The following is a 17,767-nucleotide window of genomic DNA, read 5'->3' as shown; positions in this document are numbered from 1 at the left end:
ATTAAGCTGGAAACTAAGACTCTTGATTTCTGCTCAACTTAAAAATGCAAATGGAACAATGACTATAAATTCCTCTGCACCCCCAATTACTGAGTTATACAGGATGAGACATCACACTGGGAGAAACTGGCCCTAGGTGTGGGCTTCTAAATATGGGAAACAAGCATTAACTTCTAATTCTTTTATAGAGTTCCCTCTGCAATTGAGGCTTTAGACACACTCCACACACTGTGATTCTGAGCTTGCCCCAGGCAATTGCAGGCCTTTCTCAAATACATAAAAATCTGGGAAGCTTACATGTAGACATAGAGAGCACCTTAAGTAAATGTGGTCATTTTACAACGTATTTATATATTGTAAAAGAACACATCGTCATAAATTATCTTTATGGTAACAAGCTGTGCTTTACAGTACTCTGAATGCCCAGTAGCATTTTACCAACCAAACTTGAAATTGTCAACTGATTTCACAGTTTTAGCTCATTAAGGACAGTTGTACTGGAATAGTTTTACTGTGGCAGGAAAGAAGTATGGCAAAGAGGACTTTTTGTCTCACTGAAGCCATATTTTTGGATAGCCCACTGCAGGATGTGTTTGGCAGTTATTCGAAATGCATCTAAAATTTCAAAATACACCCCAACATATGTAATGGAGAAAGCAATTTCTGGACCTGAAAAAGAAAAAAAAAAATGTCAAACAATATGAGCTTGAATTTGTTGAGGTGGGGAGTAGGTGGGTGTGGAGAGGAACTTTTGTGATCAGTCAAGAGAAAAAGTATGAATAAACTCTACAATGGGCGACTTGTAAAAAATTTAGTCAATTCTTATAGATTCATTTTATTTTATTTTGATAGTCTCAGATCTACAGATATTTAACTTGAAGGCAGACAGCCTTATCGGGAAGTTAGACTGTATTAAAATGTATGGGTTCTTCTTTCATCCATGTTTCAGAACCGAATTGGGCCCTCAAGGACTGGCATCCAGTGTCTATGCAATGACACTTATGCTTTTGTAGCCACAGATAGTGTTTGCTCTTGAAGTAAAAACTTATTTTTTACTAAACTCTTTGGTCATATATACCTCCATTTAATAAAGAAAAGTTTCACAATCAATAGGAAGTTATCCTATTTTTGAATAAAAGAATGGAAGAAAGGTAAAAAGAAAGGAGAAAATAAAATAACAAAAATATTAAAAACATAAAAATAATTAAAAACAGAGGGAAATATCTCAAAGAGATACTGTTATATTTACCAAAACCCAAGTATAAGAAGATTAGCTCTGTTGAACTTGACCCTTACTTGACAAGAACATAAATAAAAATATCCATGGAAAGTACAGGAATGGTGTTAAAAAAAGAAAAAGATAATTTCATTTGGTCTATATAAAATCCCAGATAAATCCTGGACCTCATCTGAATGATTTTCCCTTGCTAATTAAAGCTTGTCACATACCATCTAAACCAGTAGTTTTCAAGTGAGGATAATTTTCCTCCTAGGGGATATTTGGCATTGTCTTGAGGCATTTTTGGCTGTCACAATTGGAGGGATGCTAATGTTATCTAGTGGGTAAAGGCCAGGGATGCTACTAAACATCTTTCAATGCACAAGACAGACCCCACAACAAATAATTTGGTCTGAAGTATCAGTAGTGCTACTGTAGAGAGAGCTTGTTGTGAAATTACCTAACATGTGTAAAGAATGTGTAAAAAATGGGAACGAAGATCAAATATCCCTCTCAAGTACTTGATAATCTCTCCTATCCATACTGGACTGCAAGTTGCATGGGGCAATGTAGAACACATTGCCATTTGTGAAAAAAAAATATGCAATATGCAATATGCAACAGACTAGCCATCTGCCACAAGGCCTAGAATGTTGAACTTTGAGATATCACAAACAGAATGCAATGAATGGTATGACTTTTATTCCTGTTAAAATGTAATTCTCATTTGCTGTCGATCTAACACTTGAAATTTTCTTTTCTCCCAGTGCTCTAAATTTTAGACATGCATGGCCATTTTATTTTTGATTTTTTAATTTTGTTTTGCTAAGATGTCTTTGGAGTAAACTCATAAATAGACATACTCACCTCGCAGTTAAATAGGTCATTTACTTTCAGTCAGCGTATGAGTCTCAACCATGCATTAATTTTTATGTTTAAAAATTGTATTTACTCGTCCTACAAAGGAATAGTGTAATATTCATATTAAGAAACAATAATGGTTATTAAGTTATCAGTGATAAATTTAGGTTTTAGGCTGGTAGAGTACCTGCAATACTAATATTGAAACAGTTGGTAGAAGATGCATATTATCTATGGAGCCAAATGAAAATCTTTAAAGCATTCTTCAGACTCTAAAATTTTTAATCCATGCAATACCCTGGGAGATATTTCCATAATTTTGTAGATACTGTAAAAACTTGTTGTTCAGTAATTCTTATATTTACTATTATTATGGAAATAACAGCATTGTTAAATAGCATGCTTGGAAGGAAGACATAAATAAATAGTATGATTTTTTAAAGCTATTATTATGCTATTCACAGGTTAATTCTTAGTATTTGTACATTTTCTGAAAAACTAGGCTCAATGTATTTTCTAAAAATAGGCTGTAAATGCTCAAAATCATTAAATATCTTCAGTAAAATCTACCACTCTAAGCCCATAACATAGTCCTCTCTCTCAACAAATACACACACACCTCCAGGAAACAAGGTTGTAAACAGGAGAGCTTGAAAGTCGGACTCCTGTTTTAAACTACGGGAATACAGAGATAAAGGAAGCAAGCCTATAACTCCTCTGAACATCCCAGTCTACACGAGATAATTAAAAGGTAGAAGGATCACAGAACATGGAGTGACCAACTTGGCCTGGAACATTTCCAAATGTTCCACCAATGAGTTTACATTTGACCAGGATGTTCAACTAAGTTTACTAGGTGCAGAAGTCAGACAGGGAAAAAAGCTTCCCAAGAAAAAACAGAATAGCACGTATTTAGGAGAAAGGTAATTCAATTCAAGTCAGTGAGCACTTGTTGAATGCCTACCCGGCACATTTGCCAAGATAATGTCTAAGCAAGACCATTGCTCTCTGCAGTGAGTACAGGCTCATGGGGCTCATGCTCATTATCTTCAGCTTTATGATCTATTTAGCTTTTCACAGGCAAAGGATTTTAAATTATAGTTTGGGTACAAGAATTTTATGTATGGCAACATATAGGACAAAGCTACTACTTGTATGAAAAACTTGTACATCCTGTAAGGCTCAATCCATATGTGACCTCCTCGGTCTCTCTAGTGAGCATCTCAGGCCCTTGTTCTGCATCACAGCTGTCTCTGCTACTGTTCCTAACTCACTGCGAGGTCCATGACCGGCGTGGTCAGCATCACCTGGAGCTTTTTAGACACGCAGACCATGGCTACACTCTGCAACTACTGAATCAGAATTTCCATGGGCACAAGCTCCAGATGATTCATATACATAGTAAAGTTGGAAAACAAAGTACTAGATACTTATTTCTTTCTGCATTTCGTTATTCAAAACAACTAATTATCATTCCTATTTGCCTGATATTTTCCCAACAGAAGGGCTAGTGTGTTATTTATTTTTGTCTCACCCGGAGTGACTAGCATAATACTTCCCATGTGGTTGCTACTCAACACATTTTTATTAAACGTATTTATTAAACTGAGAGCAAATTCCATGGGAGTCATACCTTCATACCTCCCATAACTCAGAGAAGCAATATTCTCCTCCAGACTATAAGTTCTGGGAATGTAGTCATTATATCTATCTGGTTCATATGGTGTCTACCTAGGACATGGAAGGTACTTCAGCCATTAATGATGCAGTGAAGCACTGGGTACCGAAGAGAGTTTTTTAGAAGTATAATTTTATTTTGAATTTATTTAGTAAACAAATGTCAACGAGAACTTTTGTGTCGAGGAATGGTATAAGTTCTTTACAAGTATTAACTTGTATTCTGAACTAAGATTGCTTGGTCAAGCATAAATCTATGCTAAATCAATAAAGGTTGACTCAGGATACCTCATTCAATTCTAAGATAGTCTTTAGCACATCTACTTTGGGTCACTGTGTTGCACATGAGTAATTAATGTGCCATAGTTGATATAAACCAGCAGTAGTTGAGCAGTTTTTAAATGTTTGCCTTTCCTTGATGATTGGAAGTAAACACCTCAGTACATGGTATGCCACTCATTTCTGCTTAATATTAAAATAGAATATCAAGGGGCAGCTGGGCGGCTCACTTGGTTGAATGTCAGACTTTGGCCTAGGTCGTGATCTTGCTGTTCCCGAGTTCGACCCCGCATCCGGTTCTGTGCTGACAGCTCAGAACCTGGAGCCTGTTTCAGATTCTGTGTCTCCCTCTCTCTCTCTACCCCTCCTCTGCTCATGCTCTGTCTCTCTTTCCCCAAAATAAATAAACATTAAAAAAATTTTTTTTAAATAGAATATCAAGATATCTCAGCAGAAACCCATATTCCACTTCAGAAGAGAAGCACTCAACTGCAGTCGGGTTTTATATTATATGTTAGCTAGTTTATGCATTGATCGTGCATGTACATGATTTTATATTAAAAGGGAGGCAAGATCCCGATCCGATGGACATCACCAGAAGCTATAGCTTACCGCAAGTTCACGTCAGCCAGCGATGTGTGGAGTTACGGGATTGTTCTCTGGGAGGTGATGTCCTATGGAGAGAGACCATACTGGGAGATGTCCAATCAGGATGTAAGTATTTGTAGTCAATGAATTATGGGTTCAGATTAAGAGATCAAGCTGTGCAAGGAAGTGGAGCATAATGAAACCAGGTGGCTCCCAGTTTGTGACATTGAAACAGAATACTTAGAAGAAATGAAATAGTTTCCAGGTCTTGCAAGGATATTAATTGAGTTGCTTTTACAACTTTACATGTTTCCCTTAAGCAGGGGTTTAGAAATGAGAGAAAATGAAGACATTTGTCGCAAGAATGTAAGGAAATAAGTGACCGCAAAGATAACCAATACGTATAGGGGACTGTTTGAAGTATTTTTGCTACAAAAGTGCTTCTATGTAATATTAATAAGCCACATTACTGCCACCCTTCGTAGGTTTAATTAATGATCTGTGCCAACATTTTGTTTCCTTAAACATAGTATTTCCCAAAGTCAGACAAAACAGCCAATCTGCAGTATGTTGTTTCTCTTCATGTATTAAACTTGCACATGAATTTAGTTACACACCCTGAAGTGTCTGGATGGAAAAATGATCTTTAACTTTCTGTGGTAACTGTGATGTGATTTTTCAAAAGGATTTGTGTTTTTGTAAGTGATGCTTTGCAAATGCTTCGTAAAAGGATGCTATTGACATGGGATCAGACTCAGAGATTTTTCTTTATGCTTAGCCGGAGACTATGAGCTGGATCTTAAAGATTCCTAAGATGGAAAGCTGAGATGCTTTTAGTCATTTCCTACTCACTACATACAAAACTGCTTTTACTATATTTGTATATACAAACCTTTCTGTACTTCTCTAGTCAAGCTGTTTTCTGTGACAGTGCTGGGAAAATCGGACTCTTCCACATCTCTATTTTCCCAATCTTCTCTATATTAGAGGATCTCAAAGTGAGGTCTCTGGACTACCACCTCTAGCGTGGCCTGGGAACTTGCAGTAATGCAAATTCTCAGGCCTTCCTCGAGACTGACGAATCAGAGGAGAGCCATCTTTGTATTAATAAGTTCTCCAGATTATTCTGATACACAGTAAGTTTGAAAAATCACTGTTTTGGGTGATTTGAAAGTACAAATGAATTAATAGTTACTTCATGGTTCAGCACATAGGATTTTACCTAAGGAATTTACTATGACTTGAAAGGTACCATTTGAATTAAGTCCAACTGAAATCTGTAGACTTTCTCTGCACTCATTCATATATGAACAATATTCCACATACATCTGTATTGCCAAGTAATAGTTTCTTTGTAACTCTGAGTTTCCTATATCATAGAATGTTTCTTTTGATTTTATTCTGCAAAGTATCTTTACAAATGCTTCTTTCCTAAATTCACTTTCTCTGTCGATCTTCCTGTGTATAACATTTCCAGTTATGAATAATCTCTTACTTATTTGATAAGCTGTTATCCTTTCCAGCAACTTAAAATGAGAACTTTCTCACTTAACTTTAAAATATTCATCTTGGTGTGCCCTGCCCATGGAAAATGAAAGGAGTCTCAGCTCTTAAGTCCCTGGAAACTGCTTCTCACACAGGTGATCAAAGCTGTGGATGAAGGCTATCGGCTGCCGCCCCCCATGGACTGCCCAGCTGCATTGTACCAGCTGATGCTGGACTGCTGGCAGAAAGACAGAAACAACAGACCCAAGTTTGAGCAGATTGTCAGCATTCTGGACAAGCTTATCCGGAACCCGGGCAGCCTGAAGATCATCACCAGTGCAGCAGCAAGGTGACACTTAGATTTTACATTCTGCACTCACTCTGAAATTGATGTATTTTCTATCTCCAGTGTATTAATGTTTTTTTCCTCCCACCTCGCTCATTGCATTCTTTGAAACTTGTATTCCCGAGTAATGGAGAAAAGTGTCTTTTTTTTTCTTTCTTTTAAAAAAAAATCTTCCAAGAGGAATTATCCATGATGATAAGATTCAGAGATATTTCTAACGTCCATCTTGACTAGGAATTAGTGTACATTCAGGCTTATGTTTAAGTCTTTGGAAAATAGGAACCCCAGACACATAGCTCCTTTTCACTCTCTACTGTTTAAACAAAATTCTTTTAAAGGAAAAAAAATGAAGTCTTGAGTGGTGGTAAATCCTAGTGAAGTCCTGATTCATTCCTCATTTAAAATAAAGCTTCAAAAATAAAAATGCTTCTAAAATATTGCACCGGCTAGCAGAATGCAGTTTCCCCCACCGTGTAATTAAACAAAGTTTATTTAACCCATATCATGTGCCAACAGCTTTGTTAGACATCGTAGAGAAGAAAACTGAGAACGAAAGTGTTGGTGTCCCCAGACTGCAACACAAATGTCAGTACATGATAGCCATAATGCAACCCAGAATGCATGACATCCATTAGGTTTTATGCATCTCCCGCCTAGTTAAGAATCACTCAGTTCTCCTCATGATGTTGGGAAATGGAAGTGAAAATGTATCTTAAAAAGTGCAATTAAAGAAATAGGGAAGAAGAGATGAATTTTGCCAGGGGCCACGAGAACAAAGAAGTGTTAATATATTCAGTACTTCCTAGTGAAACTAAAGGCAAAGCTAACTGTCATGTTTAATGATTTATATTCTCATTGTACATATAAGAGAAGAACAATTCTTTTACATTCTAATGATATGTGCTCTTATAGGACGGTTATATGGTTTTAGTAAAAGAACTACACTTCGTGTGCCTAGAAATCCACAGTATTAAGTGACATGTATAAATGCTACATAGTGATGACTTACTGTGACTCATGTGTAAAAGATATACAATACTGCCTTACTGGTAAGAATTTCTTTCTTTTTTGCTGTCTTTATTGATAATCACCAAGAATTATGACTTTCAAACTGATAGAGCATTTGCTGTTGCACTTTATAATCGCGTATACGATTTTTTTGACATTAAAAAGAACCATTCTTTTGAACATACATGATCCAGCTTTTGCACTCTATTTGGATAAAATGAATAAGGGGAATCTGAACCAAAGTCTTAATATCAGTATCTAAAATTTATAGATTATTTGTTGAAAATAGCATTTAGGGGTCACTAGATTGAACTTGATGACATATTCTTGTAGGAAAAACTACTCATAATTTATCCTGTAAGAGTGAATCTCTATCCCAATCTTCACAGAGAGAAACTGTACAGACTCTTTTGGATATCCAACTGATAGTTTGACAACCAACAGTATAACAAACTCATCCTTCCCTGAGCTATAGGGTCCTTGTTTTGTACCCCGAAGCCATTTCTTTTTATCCTTACTCAATATCAATCCTAGAGGAAAAAAAAAACTCCACATTTTTCAATTATTTCCATATCATAAAGAAAACATTCAAACCATTTCCATAGGATGGTATTATCAATATAAAAACCGACCCATCTAATAGGATCAAGGGATATTTAACTCCACTTCTGCATGGAAAAATGGTGTTAATATCATATTGTAGTATGCCAGGGTATCCAAACTTTAGCATACTTCTTAAGTTCATTTTCCCATTCTTATTGAAATTTAATATTATTTCTCCTAATATATATTCTTTTTGAAATGTTTATGTATTTTGAGAAAGAGAGAGCAAGCATGAGCAGGGGAGGGGCAGAGAGAAAGAAGGAGAGAGAATCCCAATCAGGCTTTGCTTAACTAACTTAGCCACTCAGGCGCCCCTCTCCTAATATATATTCTTTAATACTTGAATAAATTCTGTGTATTTTGTCAGAAAACATGTAATTTTCGTGAAAATATTTTTCTAGTAAGTGTCATACATCTTGATTCACTTAAATATAAAAGTCTTAGAAATTATGTTTATAGGTTTACTTATTGGCATTAAAACACACAAGTGGGTGGATTGCATCATCGTAAATTTATTAGTAACAAACAAGTTGCCATGCAACAATGTCAAGAAAATATTTATTTTTCCTTCAGAAAACTTGCTTTCCCACTTTGACAATGATTATTTCATCCTTTATCATAACTGATTAAACTCATTCCCTTCCCCCTATAATTTTTCGGTGATGCCATTGCCACATACTTCATCAAGAAAATGCAAGCCATCAAATGGGAAATTCCAGCAGCAAAACAAAAAATTACTGGTGCCCGCACCCATGTGTCTTATCTTTTTCTCCCCCTCTCTTTCTCTAATTACAAGAGAGGAAGAGAGGAAATGTCCCTCTATTTGTCACAGGCAAATCCTTCCTTTCTGTCCCTTGCTCTCCCCTCTTTCTCCCTCTCCTTCTCCCTTGCATACCCAGGTCCTTTTGTTGGCAGAACCATTGTTATAGAAATATGTTCTATTACATTGTTTCTCAAATTTCCCTGGCAAGAAGAATCACTGGGAGGAGCTAATTAAACATTCAGCTATCCAGGTCTCGCCCAACTACTGATCCAGAATGTCTAGGAAAGGAGAATGGAATTTGGATGCTTGATAAAAACTTCAGGTGATTGTTGTCATAAAGGCAACTTAGGAAATGCTGTTTACCAACATTACCTCTGCCGGCCTCACATCTCTGCCAACTCCTTCCTTATTTGTCTGCGAGCCTTCATGGCCAAACTTCTCAAATAAGTTTCACAGTCATCTCAAACTTAATATTCTGAAATTTCATGTTTTTATTTTCTCCTGGTAGCCTCATCCTTCCACCACTTTCCTAATTTAGTTTAATATACCAGCACCTATTCATTTGCCCAGTCAGGATTAGACTAATTCTTCGCACCTCTTTCTTGCCCTCCACACTTTGATCTAGAAGGTCACTGGATCAGCATGATCCATCCCTCTCCCTTTCCACTGCAAACCCCGTCTGCTATGACTGAGACACTCAGCCTCTGGCTGAGACACTGCAGTGGTCTCCTGACTTGTCGCCCTGCTTTCATTCTTTCATTCATTCTTACTTTCATTCTTTCATTCATTCATCTTTCATTCATCTTTGCACATAGCCTTCTGAATTTTCTTATCAAAATACATGGAATTTGGGGTGCCTACGTGGCTCAGTAAGTGACTCTTGCTTTTGGCTCAGGTCATGATCTCATGGTTTGTGAGTTCGAGCCCCGCATTGGGCTCTGCACTGACACTGCAGAGTCTGCTTGGAATTCTGTGTCTCCTGTCTCTATCTCTCTCCTGCTCGTGCTGTCTCTCTCTCTCTCTCTCTCAAAATTAATCAATAAACTTACAAAAATATGTGATTTAATTTTAGTCACCTTTTTATAACCAATTTTGAACTGGAAAAAAATCTAGACTCTTGTTGACAACTTAAATAGCCCTGCTTTTCCGATGTCATTTCTTTTATTCAAAGGTTACTTTCTTCATATTTCAACAACTGTTTATTGTATGCTAGTATACTATGTGCTAGACATGTGTAGACTCTGGAGAATGGTGGAGAAGGCAAAAATGGTCCCTACCTTGCCAGAGCTTAAATTACAGAGGATGTACAATAGACAACAGACAAGCACAGATTATAGGAAGGAAATAAATAGATAGTTGTGATAGATAGTAAAAGGGTGATTGGGCAAGAACCCTCTGTGGAGAGACATTTGAGCTAAGACCTAAAGAAAGAAAAAGAGCCGGCTGTCTAAAGAGCCCTAGCCCCCTCCGCGCGCGCGCGCGCACACACACACACACGCACACACACACACACACACTCCTAAAAAAAAGTATTCTTGGCATAGGAAAAAGCAACTGCAAATGAGTTTGGAGGGTTCTAGAAAGTGGCAGAAGGACAACATAACTGAAGAGCAGTAGGGGAAGGAAGAGTCTGTCATGAGTCTGAGAAAGCAAACAGAAGCCAGAGCACTTGAGGCTACCCAGGCCATGTGAGGACTTTGGAATTTTTTTGAAAAACATGAGGAATCCATTAAGGCATTTAAAGCAGAGAAGCAGCGTGATTTGATTTACATGGCTGCTTTGTGGAGGGAGGGCGAAAAGTGTGAAGAGAGGGGCATTGCAAGCTTCCAATCTCTGTGCCACTTCCACTTAAACAACACTCTAGCCTCAGTGGCCAGCGTCAAGTTCCTTCAAAAGGCCAAGGCATTTCAGGTATGAAGACAGTAGCACATGCTGTTCTCCTTATGTTAGATTCTCAGTTTCGTCCCTTCCTCCCTCTTCTGTAACTTGTATTGATTGAGGCATTCTCTGGCAACATCCTGTAAAGGCCCACACCATTATTTTTTATACAGAGTGCCATCACAGTTTTAACTCAGTTGTGTGTTTTCTCTTTTTAAGTCTCTATTTCTCCGATAATCCTAAGCCCTGTGAGATTCAATGCCATGCTTCTCTTGTATTACCAGTAGCGGGTTGGTACTGGGAATTCAATAATATCTATTAAGTACATGAGTATACATTTTCTAAAATAATAAATGTCCATTTCAATAGATACACGATTTTTAGGGAATATTCTAGGGTTTTTTTTTTTCTATTCATTGTGTAGGTTTCTGCAGATGTTAGTCATAATACTAAAAGCTTAAAATTTTCTTCTCAGCAAAATTTCATGTCTTTCTGCCACCTCAACTTCAAAAACATCCTCCTCCAAACACACTAGGAGCCCATCACAATCTGAGTTTGTGAATGACACCAAGACTTCAGGTTTCTGAATGACTTCTCTAGATCAATGTACAGAGTTATGCCTAGAAAGTCCTATGGAAAAATAACATTATTCTATCATTCCTATAGACATGATGTTTTCCAGAGTCATCCTGAGTCGAGTTAGTTTTGTGGCAAACTTTATTTCATATATTATTACAGAAATCCTTCTATAATGCATCATTTCACTTCTGAGCCTTCAGTAGAGTTGATGATTCATAACAGAATCATTCTCAGAGAGTCTAAGAGTTTCTTGGTGACTATCACTGCTGGAAGTGGAAAGGTATATGAGCCCATGGACAAGGCGTGCCTACTAAAAACTTACTTGGATGTTGGAAACGGTGGTAAGGAGAGAAGGGAAGTTATATTAAATTTTATGCCATGTTTGTCTTCTAGTAATTGATTTCTTCTCCTAAAAGTAGTATAATTGGAGGAGACATACATGAATTTGAAGTTTAGACAGTACATTACTATGAAACCACAGATGTTTATTTAGCAGTTACTTTGTGCAAAGCATTGTACTATGCCCTGTGGTGATCAGTTGCAGAGAAGAAGTACCTTCTGAATGGTGGATGAAATTTCTGTGAGCACATAACAGTGTTAATACTAGGGGAACACTGTGCAAAAAAGAAAGACACACAAAAACTTAGGATCCTTCCAAATTTTATTGCGTAATACAATTCTGCTGGAATATAGTATGAAGAAAGAGCCTGATCGATTATTTCATCATATAATGGAAGATTTAATGTCATTAGAAATCTGGGCTTTGGGGGCGCCTCAGTGGCTCAGTCGGGTGACTTGATTTCAGCTCAGGTCATGATCTCATGGTCCGTGAGATCAAACTCTAATCAGGCTCCACACTGAGCGTGGAGCCCGCTTGAAATTGTCTGTCTGTATGTCTGTCTCTAAAAAAAAAAAAAAAAAAAAAAAATCTGGACTTTTGTCTTTGAGGAAAAGAGGAGCCATTGAAGATACTTAAAGGATATGTAGTTCTGTGCCTATGGAATAATTCTCTGGCAGCTATACCTAAGAACTGGAGGTGAAGAGGTTCGTAATAAGGATTTTGAACGTGATTGATTTCAGTAGTCTAAGAAAGGACTTCCTCTAGAGTAGAGCAGAGGAAATAAAAAGAAAAGATGTGAATTCAAAAAAATTTCCTGAAGTATTATAGGACATGGTGGCCAATGAGATGTGCAGAGTGACAGGGAAAGTATCGGAGAGTACTTCCAGGTTTTGAACATGGAGGACGATAAGAACAGTGCTTTCGCTGACAGCGTAGGAAGGGCATTGGGAAGAACAGGTCTGCAAGGCAGATGAGCATTTTGGAACAATGAGACCAAGTCCTACAAGAAACTAGAAGTTTACATCTCTAACTGGGGAGCCATTAAAACTGGATAATCAATTTAGAACCTTCTCTCTATAAAGAAAAAAAAAACTCATAGAAACTTGCTTAATAGTACAAATCTCAATCTAGGAATGCTGGGTTTTACCATAAATACACCTATTTTTTCCTAAAATTTTAATTTCTAGTTAAAGTTCTCATATCTCATGGGTTTTGAAGAGATTTTTTTATATTTTTTTAAGTTTATTTATTTTAAGAGAGAGAGAAAGAGAATGCAAGGAGGAGAGGAGGGGTGGAGAGAAAGAACCCCAAGCAGTCTCTGCACCATCAATACAGAGCCGGTTGCAGGACTCGAACTGACACACCGTGAGATCAGGACCTGAGCCAAAATCAAGAGCCAGACACTTAACCAACTGAGCCACCCAGGTGCCCTTGGATTATCAAGAGATTTTAACCTCCAAATAGAGATTTTAATCTCTGAACACTCCAAGAGTGTTGGTTCATACAGGTCGCCAATGAGTCATCCCTCCTCCCAATCTTCCAGATTGAACTTTTGAGCTTCTCCTTGCTGCCTCTGGGGTGCCCTATTATCTAGGAATCTTTCTGAAACTTCTAAAATGCCTCAGTCATGTAGTCCAGAAGTCACTAACTAAAATGTGTGCAAGAACCAAGAAGATAATTGAAATGGGTATATGCTTCCATCCTATGTAATAGGATGCGATGGTAGCTCATGGGGATTTCAGGCACCTTATGAGGGGATTGTGGAGCCAAATAATGCCATTGGATGGAAATCCTAAAAGAAAAACAGTATGAAACATTCAAAACTATCTCAAAACAGTAAGTCACTGCATAAACTTCTACCCAGAGAGAAAGAAAATGGTCTCTTTACGCTGTGGGGAACAGTACCAATCACAGAGCAGAAGAATATGAAATGGTTAGTAGAAACAAGGAATAGAATTACAAATGTGACTTAGACCATTACGGAATCCACAGCTCAAGGAATTTTCCAAAAGTGGATAAAATGAAGTGTGTTATCAAGAGCTGCTGAAGAGTGAGCAAACAAAAATACAACTGAAGAAAAAAAGCCATTCAGTTAAGCAGTGAGCATAACATTGGTTTCTTTTTAGAGAAATATTTTGATTATTTTAGAGTGACAAATGAGATACAAAATTTTAAGAGGTTTAGTTATAATTAAATAATGAATAAGCAGGGTGAAGACAGTGTTTTTGAGAAATTTAGAAAAAATATAAATGTAATGCACATGTAGAAAATAGTAAAAATAAAACTCCCTCCCATTTTAAGAACTGAAGAAATCTTTCTTTTTTTTTTTTTTTTTTAATTTTTTTTTTTCAACGTTTATTTATTTTTGGGACAGAGAGAGACAGAGCATGAACGGGGGAGGGGCAGAGAGAGAGGGAGACACAGAATTGGAAACAGGCTCCAGGCTCTGAGCCATCATCAGCCCAGAGCCCGACGCGGGGCTCGAACTCACGGACCGCGAGATCGTGACCTGGCTGAAGTCGGATGCTTAACCGACTGCGCCACCCAGGCGCCCCAAGAAATCTTTCTTAAAGAAGTTTTTGACAAGCTGTATTAGAAAGCTGTAATCATCAAGACAGTATGGTACTGGCACAAAAAAGACACTCAGATCAATGGAACAGAATAGAGAACCCAGAAATGGGCCCTTAAACATATGGCCAACTCATCTTCGACAAAGCAGGAAAGAATATCCAATGGAATAAAGGCAGCAAATGGTGTTGGGAAAACTGGACAGCGACATGCAGAAGAATGAACATGGACCACTTTCTTACAACCATCCACAAAAATGCACTCAAAATGAATGAAAAACCTAAATGTAAGATAGAAAACCATCAAAAGCCTAGAGGAGAAAACAGGCAACAATCTCTTTGACCTGACCCACAGCAACTTCTTACTAGACATGTCTATGGAGGCAAGGAAAACAACAGCAAAAATGAACTATTGGGACTTCATCAAGATAAAAAGCTTCTGTACACCAAAGGAAACAATCAACAAAACCAAAATACAACAGATGGAATGAAAGAAGATATTTGCAAATGGCATATTAAATAAGGGGTTACTATTCAAAATCTATAAAGAACTCATCAAACTCAACACCCAAAAACAAATAATCCAGTGAAGAAATGGGCAGAAGACATGAACAGACACTTTTCTAAAGAAGACATCCAGATGGCTAACAGACAGATAAAAAGGTGCTCACCATGACTCATCATCAGAGAAATACAAATCAAAACCACAATGAGATACCACCTCACACCTGTCAGAATGGCTAAAATCAACAACTTAGGCAACGACAGATGTGGGCGAGGATGCAGAACAAGAGGAACCCTTTTGCACTGCTGGTGGGAATGAAAACTGGTGCAGCCACTCTGGAAAACAGTATGGAGGTTCCTCAAAAAGTTTAAAATGGAGATACCCTATGATCCAGCAATTGTGCTACTAGGTATTTATCCAAAGGATACAAAAATCCTGATTTGAAGTGGCACATGCACCCCAATGTTTATAGCAGTGCTATCAACAATAGCCAAATTATGGAAAGAGCCCAAATGTCCACTGAGTGACAAATAGATAAAGGAGATGTGGTATATATATACAATGGAATATTACTCAGCAATAAAAAAGAATGAAATCTTCCCATTTGCAACAATGTGGATGGAACTAGGATGTATAATGCTAAGCAAAATAAGTCAGAAAAATATCATATGATTTCACTCACATGTGGAATTTAAGAAACAAAACAGATGAACATAGGGGAATGGAAGGAAAAATAAGATAAAAACAAAGAGGGATGCGAACTATAAGAGAATCTTAAATACAGAGAACAAACCAAGGGTTGCTGAAAGGGTGTTGGGTGGGGGAACAGGCTAAATGGGTGATGGGCATTAAGAAGGATACTTGTTGGGATAAGATCTAGGTGTTACATGTAAGTGATAAATCGCTAAATTCTACTCCTGAAACCATTATTATACTATATGTTAACTAACTGGGATTTAAATAATTTTTTTAAAAGTTCTTGATAGAAAACAGTTCTAAAAAAATAAATTGAAAATGGTCTTACAGTGATAAATTTTCTCTTACTTCCTAACATGTAATTTAGTTATACAGATAGGAGAAATATACAAAATTCATTTTTTTTTATTTTTTTTCAACGTTTATTTATTTTTGGGACAGAGAGAGACAGAGCATGAACGGGGGAGGGGCAGAGAGAGAGGGAGACACAGAATCCCAAACAGGCTCCAGGCTCGGAGCCATCAGCCCAGAGCCTGACGCGGGGCTCGAACTCCCGGACCGCGAGATCGTGACCTGGCTGAAGTCGGACGCTTAACCAACTGCGCCACCCAGGCGCCCCACAAAATTCATTTTTTAAAAGAGACTATTTTGAAGGATTAGTTTTATACTATTTAAATTAATTTAATGATATACATTTTTATATTATATAAATATTCAATTGCCTTTACATTGTATATAAGATATAGCTCCTGAATTTAAATCAATTATTTCCATGAATATAGCTAAATTAAAAATAAAGAAGATTAACAATAGAGAAATATGAGAGATGAATTAATTCACTTCCATTCAGGCAATAAGATGGCCTCTTTAATTTTTGGATATTTTTGTATATAAAATGAAATAGATCAATTATTTTTAAATTCACAGAATTTTCATACTCCAGGCAGTTATATTATTTAATAGTATTATAAATTTATGGAAAACACATTTTTGTTATAAAGAATTAAATACATTCCATATATTTAGAATGGAGGTCTAAAGTGAAGGTAACCAAATTCATGGCATAAGATCTTTTTGTTTGTTTGTTTACATTTTTATTTATTTTTGAGAGACAGAGATAGAGCACACGTGGGGGAGGGGCAGAGAGAGAATGAGACACAGAATCTGAAGCAGGCTCCAGGCTCTGAGCTGTCCGCACAGAGCCCAGTGCGGGGCTCGAACTCACAAACTGTGAGACCATGACCCGAGCCTAAGTCGGAGGCTTAACCGACTGAGCCACCCAGGCACCCCTCATGGCATAAGATCTTAAACAATATATTTAATAGTAATTTACAATGAAGTTCTGGATACTCTGGTTTCTCTTCAGATAGCACAATGAAGTTCTGGAGATCCAGTTGTACTTAGTTAACTTACTGAAATGATTTAACTATATTGTTCCATTGCATCGATCACTATCTTTAAAGGGACTCATATTTATTAACTTGCAAGATAAATGGAGCAATACTAGTAATTTTCCCCTGTTAATGGCACTAAATTAGTATGAATCAAAGCTTCTGATCGCTAAGAGAACAAAATATAATTCTTTTTGAGAGTAAGTATTTTGACAACTACTGCATCCTTTAAAAGAAGTCTAACAACCAAAAAAACAGTCTATTTCTCAATGTGACTTTGACCTCCAATTCTGAAACTGACAGGGTGACTTTCCTCACTAATCAAATATTATACAGAACTTTTTAGAGGGAAGCAAATATGCCAAATACCCAGGTGATTTTTTTTTTAATCTTAAAAATCAAAGTAGGTAATTTTGCCACTGGGAGGAATTAAACCAGCTGTAATAGCTATAACTGCTAAGATTCTTATCCTTAAGGCCTAAAGATAATTAAAATAAACACAGCAACTGTACTTCACCTTAATGTGTCATGTATATCCTACTCCCCTGTTGGGAACTCTATATACTCAAAAAGGATTCTTAGTTACTGATGACAAATTAAATTTGCTTAAACTTTATCTGGAATTTTTAATGTTAGATATAAAAAGATCAAGATTGTAATAAATCCACATTTAAAAAAATTGGTAAATAAAATATTTTCCCCCTGAAATATGATGAGAAGGCACCATTTCAAATTAAAAAAATTAACAATAAATTATAAAAGATATTGGAAAATTAGATTACTAATTTCAGACAATAATAAAGATAGATATAATTAATATTCTGCCTTTAAGAAACTATTCTTGAGTAAATATATTTCCTGAAACTGTTCAGAACAACAGACAATAAATAGATAATTACAGTGGAATAACATACATCTCCAGTATCATTGATATTTACTTCTAAACTCAGTTGGCATCCACTTACTTATTCAGGGAATGTGT

The 17,767-nt window shown here is 36.8% G+C and overlaps 1 protein-coding gene across 1 annotated transcript in view; it reads left to right on the top strand.

The window, feature by feature from the left end:
* Window positions 1–17,767, top strand: part of EPHA3 (EPH receptor A3) — a 132,767-nt gene that overhangs the window by 100,675 nt on the left and 14,325 nt on the right. The window contains exons 11-12 of the mRNA XM_032594592.1: window positions 4,601–4,750; window positions 6,265–6,458. Coding sequence (XP_032450483.1) covers window positions 4,601–4,750; window positions 6,265–6,458 — 344 coding nt within the window. The remainder of the gene's footprint in view (window positions 1–4,600; window positions 4,751–6,264; window positions 6,459–17,767) is intronic.

Source organism: Lynx canadensis, chromosome C2 (assembly GCF_007474595.2).
Source record: "Lynx canadensis isolate LIC74 chromosome C2, mLynCan4.pri.v2, whole genome shotgun sequence".
NCBI lineage: Eukaryota > Metazoa > Chordata > Mammalia > Carnivora > Felidae > Lynx > Lynx canadensis.
Note: the sequence above shows the minus strand (reverse complement) of the source record. Positions and strands in the feature narration are given on the sequence as shown.